The 7,383-nt window shown below is 44.0% G+C and overlaps 1 protein-coding gene across 1 annotated transcript; it reads right to left on the bottom strand.

Moving 5' to 3' along the window:
• Positions 1-464: 464 nt before the first annotated feature.
• EDN1 (endothelin 1) lies at positions 465-6,261 on the bottom strand. The gene is made up of 5 exons (XM_063098035.1): positions 5,971-6,261; positions 4,200-4,368; positions 2,614-2,772; positions 2,336-2,449; positions 465-823 (listed from the first exon to the last, which is right to left on the bottom strand). The coding sequence occupies exons 1-5, from the start codon at positions 6,032-6,034 to the stop codon at positions 721-723; spliced, it is 609 nt and encodes a 202-aa protein (XP_062954105.1). The 5' UTR covers positions 6,035-6,261; the 3' UTR covers positions 465-720.
• Positions 6,262-7,383: the final 1,122 nt, after the last annotated feature.

Here is a 7,383-nt window from a genome sequence, read left to right as displayed (position 1 = left end):
CATGAAAATGTTATATCTACCACTGACACATTAGACCAGACTTCTATGAGGCTAGGATTTGGGGGAGGGGGTGGCAGGAGGGGAGGAGCTGGGGGGGGCAATAATTAAAGGTGGAAAATACTTCTGCCGGAGTGCAATACAGGTGAGGTAGACTCATATTCATGAAACACATCCTGATATACAGTAGTAACAGTTTCTTTCAGTTTTGCATTTTATGAGTTTTTAAAAAACAGTCTTTTTTTTTTTTTTTAACTCGAGTGTTTGTCCTTCTAGTGTGTTTTCAATTTGTGCATTCCTTAGAAAATCTTTGCGTGGACTTTGGAGTTTCTCCCTGAAATGTGCCAGGCGCCTGAGTCAGACAAAAACACACTCCCTTGGAACTTTCCTCAGAAACTCCACCCTCATGTGGAATCTCCTTCCTTTCTCTGGAAGACCCTAATTTGAATGTCACTGTGTCTCTCTGCTTTCTGAAAGGTCCATTGTCATCCCCAAATGAAAGAAGAGACGAAAGAAGTTACCACCAATGGAAGCAAATGGAGACAGGTTGAGGGAACTCCTGAACCTTTCTTGGAACGTTTAGAACGAGGACGCTGGTCTTCTGCCAGTTTGGAGCTAGAAATGGTTTAAGTAGGGAGGAGACTCCTGCTCTGATCCCAGCCAGTGTGAAGAGAGGATCTCTCTATGGAGGCGATGCTTCAGACAGGCCCCGAAGGTTTGTCATCAGTCGGTTCGGTTGTGGGTCACTTTCTGCTCTCTGTCAAGCTCAGCTTTCAGCTTTGCAACACGAAATGATGTTTTGATGCTGTTGCTGATGGCCTCCAACCTATTAAAACACAATGAGAGAAAACAAATGTTATAAAGAATCATCACCCTTTGGCAAAAGAGACATCTAAAATTAGAATCTGGCACAAACAAATTTAAATCCGCTTCCTGAACTTTCACCACCAACCACAAGATCATGCTAGCCTTTGATACAACCTCAAGTGGTATCTATTACCATTGTGAAAACAGAGCCTGCCTCTTATGCTTAGAATGGGGGAGAAGGGTCATATGGTCATGTCTAAGGGGAATCGGGTATTAAATACAATTTTAAAATTAACTAAAGATGTTCTAGCTTCTTCTGTAGCCCCATCCCAACTTCCACTACTGTGGGACTCTGGAAACTGAGCATAGGTTTCACACAGTCATGGGCATTTTCTTAATCACAGAAGAAGTTGAAGTTGACTTAGTTGGAAAGACAGAGAAAGAGAGGAAGCATACAGGTAGGCCTAAAACAAATACTTTATGGCAATTAAAAAAGGGGTTTTTTGCAGGAGAAAGAAAGACAATGAACTGTAACATTGATTTAATAGTTTACATAACACAAACTAACAGAAAAAATAATAATTTCTGGGTCAGTTCAGAAACTGTGATCTTCTGGGGAGCATTACTGGCCTGAGGTCATAAATATGAAAGCTGCAACGGCAGGTGTGAAGGGACACCAGCTGAGGCCGTCCCACAAATCACTAGTCAACAACTCAGAAGTAATTTCTGACTGCTGGGCCTGTGCTCAGAACACTGATTAGATCACTTCTTGCCACTGGATTTCTAGGAAAGGTTTCCATAGACCATGATAGAGAAACATAAAACACATTAGAGATCTGAAAGTAGGTTTCCTCCCTCGAACTTGTGAATTCCAAAGAGTTTAGCATTTGCAAAGATCATCACCATAGAGCTGCTTGTAGCAACTGTGTGGTATGCTTAAGCCAGATCCCTTCTCTGCCCCAGCCCATGACTGATGAGGAAACAAGAGAGCTTTCTGGAATGACATTGGCTCTCCACCAAATGCATTTCCCTATTTAAAAAAATAGGTAAATAAATAAACCTGAAAAACAGCATGTTCTAAATTTCACCAACCCTGCCTAATGACTTTATTTTCCCTTTGGGCTTTTGAATTACTGCTACTTTTTGAAGAATTTGATTACACACGACACTTTGATTTTTTTTTTTTTTAATGTCCTCTCCCTGAAATGATTTTTAACATCTCAGGGAAAGCAGTAAATACACTGACTCAGAGACGCAAAGGCTGGGTGTGACCAAATGACAAAGGTGTCCCTGGATGTATTTTGTTTGGAAAATCTACCCGCAGACTGATGTTGTGTGCTAAAGTACAGCAGGCAGCATTCTGCATTCAAGGCTTTTGTGAAAATATTTGAGAGGGATTCCTTTGCTTTTTTTAAACTATAAAACACTAAGATCCCCTTTGTTACTGTTTTCTAAGCGTTTCCCCCACCTAGGTAAGAAGGACTGGAGACACACTGGTGACCAGGGCTAGCTGTTCTTGTAAGCCTCTTACCTTCTGATTTTTCTTTCTTCCACTAGCTGCTGAAGAATACACTTCTTTCCAAGTTTGGAACAGTCTTTTCCTTTTTTATGGTTATTCCAGCCTTTCTCCATAGTGTCTTGAGCCCTGTTAAAATACACAGGGAAAAACATTTCAGCAACGGGACCTTCAGCTTTACCTTGACTTTCAACGTTTCTGCTACTATCTCTAAAACAAGAAGCCAGCATCGCAATAAGAAGGAGGACAGGAGGCTGTTAAACTGACTAAAAAGCAAAGATATTTCTACTCACCTGAGTTCTTTTCCTGCTTGGCAAAAATTCCGGCACTTCTTGTCTTTTTGACTGGCACACTGGCATCTATTCCTGTGGACTGCAGCCTTTGTAGGAAATAAATCCTTTAAGGATCTTCTGGACCTAGAAGGACTTCCAAGTCCATATGGAACAATGTGCCTATTACCAGAAGAGAAGAACAAAAGACATTAGCATAATTAATAGTCTTCAAAATGACACACTCTTTGGGCAAATTCATTCCATTGGGCACACGAAGAGTTAATTACCTAACTTATGAGAGTAAAGTGTGGCCACGGTAAGAAACATGTGCCCTTGATGGCCCAGGTGTGTGTACCCAACCAGGAGAAGCCCAGTTTTTCTAATTCAATGAAATTCCATCTCAACCGGTAAAGTTCAATTTCTCCCAAGCACAAACAACATTGTTTTTGTCCAGAATTATGACATCTCTGCTTGGTGTCTGTTTCATATTTTCTTCCTTTTCTAATGTTCTATTTAGTTAATAGTTATTTGGGGGGATGTGGGGGGAGAGACTTCAATGCAAAACCATGACTCCCAAGATGTTTAAAACTTATTTTCAATTAAAATCATATATAATATTGCTACGAGTGTCCCCTGCAGAGGGGGCAGAAGACACATGTTTGCACATTTCTCCTGCAGTTTGGTGACATCATACGGCTGCAGAAGGACTTAAAGCCAGAAGGCTTTTCAATAACATCCGATGTGTCTGTTTTGATTCTCACCTAAGGAATAAAGTCCTCCCCTTGGAAGTATCAGTTTACTAAGTATTAGGTTCATTGTGGTTTTTATTTGGTTTGATTTGATTTGATTTAGATTTTGGTCATACTTCCCCATAATGGAACATTGCAGACACAATGAATGTGCTCTTGTTTGTGACTGCTTCTGATAGATGACCTAGTGTTCAGGGGAAAAGGGAGAAAACTACTTTTCTTCTCTGTGGAGGTGGAAGAGGCACCTACTGACTGTATTTCTACGTCTGTCTTGAAATGGGCTTTTCTAAAGAGAAAGTACAGAAAAGGAAGGAGTCCCACGATCAAGTTCTAGCTCTGCCACAAACTCATTCCTGCAGTGACTTCAACCTTTTGAGTCTTAATTTTCTATAAGTAAATTGGATTATAACTCTCTATATAATCCCTTCTGCCTCTCTGTCTCTACCCTCCCATGAGAAGCACAGGTTGTACTAACCTGCATATGACCTCGGCAAATTATTCCCTGAACGCAGTCAGATCCCACAGAGAGAGCATGCCCCCGAGGCGCCCTCAGGTAGAGCTCCTCATCTGAAATGGGCAGCACCTCCTGCTCCTCGCCAGCTTCTGCCATTCATCCACTAGTGAGAAGCCTGAGCCACTAACCTCAGAAGATCCTCCCCTCAATTGCTAAGAACCAAGTTGTCCTAAGGAACGAAGGAGCACTGTCCCCACTGAGGCACTTTCATGTTGTCAGAAATACTACCTTCAGAATCCAATCCAGGAGCTCCCCAGAAGAGGCACCCTGGTAACTGGGCTCCAGCCTCTGGGGAAGCCAGAGCTAAGGGAAGACTGGAGCTACAATGCCCTCTAGAGACTCACTCGGGAGTGTTGACCCAGATGATGTCCAGATGGCAGAAGTAGACACACTCTTTATCCATCAAGGAAGAGCAGGAGCAGCGCTTGGACCGGCGGGGCCGCCACGATGCACTGGGAGAGGGCTTCTCCCCTCCATTATCAGCCCCCGTGCTGAGCTCAGCACCCAAGACCGCTGGGGAGAGAAAGAGCAGGTCAGGGGGATGGATCCTCCGAGGCCCAGGACACGCTGGATCACAGTAATTATGCCAGATTTAGCAGAGCAGATAAAGCAGATGAAGCAGGCAGCCTGCCTTCAGCGAGAAACACAGAGGCAAGAGGGTTCTTTATTTTTTCCCTCCTTAGCATGACTTCACCTTTACCCCCACTGGCTTATCCACCTTCAGGGAGATTATAAAATGCAGAGCAGACAAACACCTACAAAGGGACTTACCAGTTCCCCTGAAACAGCCTTCAAGGAAATGCTTGGAAATGCTGTCTGCTGGAAATTTGGGTTGGTTTCTGCATGGAACTTAGTAGGACAGCACAACATGCAGTGGCTTTAAATTGGCTGAAGACTAAAGATAAATAAATCACGCCACCTATTCCCAGCTTTGTGATCACTTTCCCATTCAGGATGACCTTCTATTTTGGGGGGTACCCATGGCATGGGGTAGCCCAGGTCATAAACACTACTTGAAATTAGGAGGAGGGCAGGAGCACGTGGGAAATCATGGGAAAGAGAAGAAAACTAGCTCTACAGTATTCATTTCAAGTGGGAAACTCCACAGAAACCAGTGACCTACAGTGAACCTGGGCAGAGGCTCCGAGGACCTAGTGAAGGCTCTGTGGATTTTGAACTCAGTCTCTGGAGCAGTATGGCTTGTGCGGGATACGCCCCCCCCCCCACCCCCGCAGCACCCTCTCCCTACTGACGATTTAGCCCTGCAGCTTATCTGCCCAATTTTGTACATTTCAAATGATCAGACACATTCCAGGATTTGCATTCCCTTGACACCCTTTCTCTTTAGTCAAGGTCATAAAAAGACAAAAAAGTGCACTGACCCTAAAAATGGGGGGAAATGGGCAGATGCACACATGCTGCCTAAATACTTAAGCAGCCACAACCTATCCTTTCACCCCTCCTTGGACAGGTGAATAAAACTGAAAATTGAGCTCACACTAGTTTGGGTGCCAAAAACCTGCCAAAAGAAACCTAAAGTCAATAATGACAAATTTTAAAGAAAACATCTGCTTCATCCTGAAACCGCCTGGGGGTTATTCAGCAAACTGTTGTTCTGCAGGTGATTTTACTGCTCATATATTGCTTGAATGACTTGAATAAAATTCCTTGGCTTCAAGCTGGAATGTTTAAATATTTTACAGATTAACACACTATTAAAACAGTGTTTGAATAAGATATAGTTTTCTATATGTCCTATGTACCTGTATGAACACATATATTGCAAATATACATGTGGCTAAATTAAATCTTGTCTATACTCTTTTTATTTTTTTAAAAGCCAAGGAAATATATTATGCAATAATAATGATGATAGTAAAATATTCAGCTATTTTAATGCTCTGTTGTATTCAATTATACTCCGTTGCATTCAGTAGAGGAATTTTTTTTTTTTTTTTCACTTAAGAAAACTTAAACAGCTTTGAGCAGTAACTCCCAGACACTTGCTCTCCGAGCTGCAGTAATAAAAAGAAGAGGGAAAAACAGAGGCGAGAAAAGCATTAAGGTGGGTGAGAAGCCATGAACGTTCAGAGGTTTGCAAGTCAACGCGCCTACCTGTTTCTGGAGCTCCGTGGAAAGCCACAAACAGCAGAGAGAAAATCATGGGGAAATAATCCATTCTGAAAAAAGGGATCAAAAAACTTCTTCCCCGGCAAACTGAAAACGAAGGAAAACAGCTTTTTCCCTCAACGTGCTGCTGGTTGTGCGGCTCTCAGAGGGATACCCCAACCTCAGTGCCCTCTCACCGGGAGAAGACGCCTTTTCTGCCGGGAGAGCGGGCAGGGCCGCGGTGTGCAAGCGCGCGCGGCGGTGGCGTGCGGGGACTGCCGCAGACACCGAGGACCCGCTCGCCCCGGCGCAGATGCAGAAGCGCTTCTGACTTGGACAGCTCTCCGCCGGCTTTTTATACGGAACCCCTATGCAGTGGGGGTAAACAGCTCCGACTTTATTCCAGCCCCAGACAATGTTATTGTGTTCTTAGTCACCAACAGGCAACGTGCAGCCGGAGATAAGGCCGGGCTCTAAAGGAAATCACTGCGAACTTCAGAGGCAGACGCCCGCCGTCTGACAATCCAGGGGCAGGGCTAAGAAAAAGAAAATACCCATTAGAGACCTTTGGTAAACCTGCCCGTGCAGTGCGCAGTCTGCTTCCCCTTTGCAAGCTGCCAGCCGCAGAGTTCAGGAATCAGAAGAGGGACTCCAGAAAAAAGTCATACCATTGGTATGAAAAGTATGGGCTACAGTTTAAATAGATGGTATTGTTGTGTGCAGGGAATTTTTTTTTAATTGTTGTTCGCTTCATTTTCCTTTTATGTCTCTCGGATTTCTTAGTCTGGGACGGACAAGGGAGCGATCTCCGTCTTCACTCCCCCCCCCCCACTGGGAGTCAAATTATTTTGGCAGATCAATGCACTTTTCCTTATGCCAAGCCCCCCCCTTCTCTTTTTTTTTTTTTCCTAAAGTTTTTTGAGTCTACAGTGAGAAAGACCCGTGAGGCATTGGCAAGGAAGGGGCGCTCAAAAAAATAATGAGAGCACTCGTCAGCACGTACCCCATCTTCTCAATATCATTGACTGGAAGCTCGCATGAGCTCTTTTCTGTGTCCACCCTGCCCCTTCCAGATCCCCCCACTGTCAATACCATCAATTTTCAGAAATGGCGGGAGTAGACCACCAGGGGGAGATGAAGAGCTACAGGGGCTGATATTTTATTAGGACGAAAAGTAAAAGCTTTGGCTTCTAAATGACACAAGGAAACACAACCTACGTTGCGGACAGAGGAAGGGCAGGGAATGGCGCCTAACATCAGCAAGAAGGATACATTTCAGAATATTCCACTTCCTCCCTACACGGGGACATCTTTTCTGGGTCTCTTTGCTCTTTGGCTTCTTTATTGGGGACACAAGGGTGTATTTTCTGTACAAGGTTACGTGAACATGCAGTGAGGGTGGTGTGGAGGAGGAAGAAA

The sequence above is a fragment of the Cynocephalus volans genome, chromosome 5, assembly GCF_027409185.1.
Source record: "Cynocephalus volans isolate mCynVol1 chromosome 5, mCynVol1.pri, whole genome shotgun sequence".
Taxonomy (NCBI): Eukaryota; Metazoa; Chordata; class Mammalia; order Dermoptera; family Cynocephalidae; genus Cynocephalus; species Cynocephalus volans.
The sequence above is the reverse complement of the archived record's forward strand: the minus strand, read 5'-3'. Positions and strand labels throughout refer to the sequence as shown.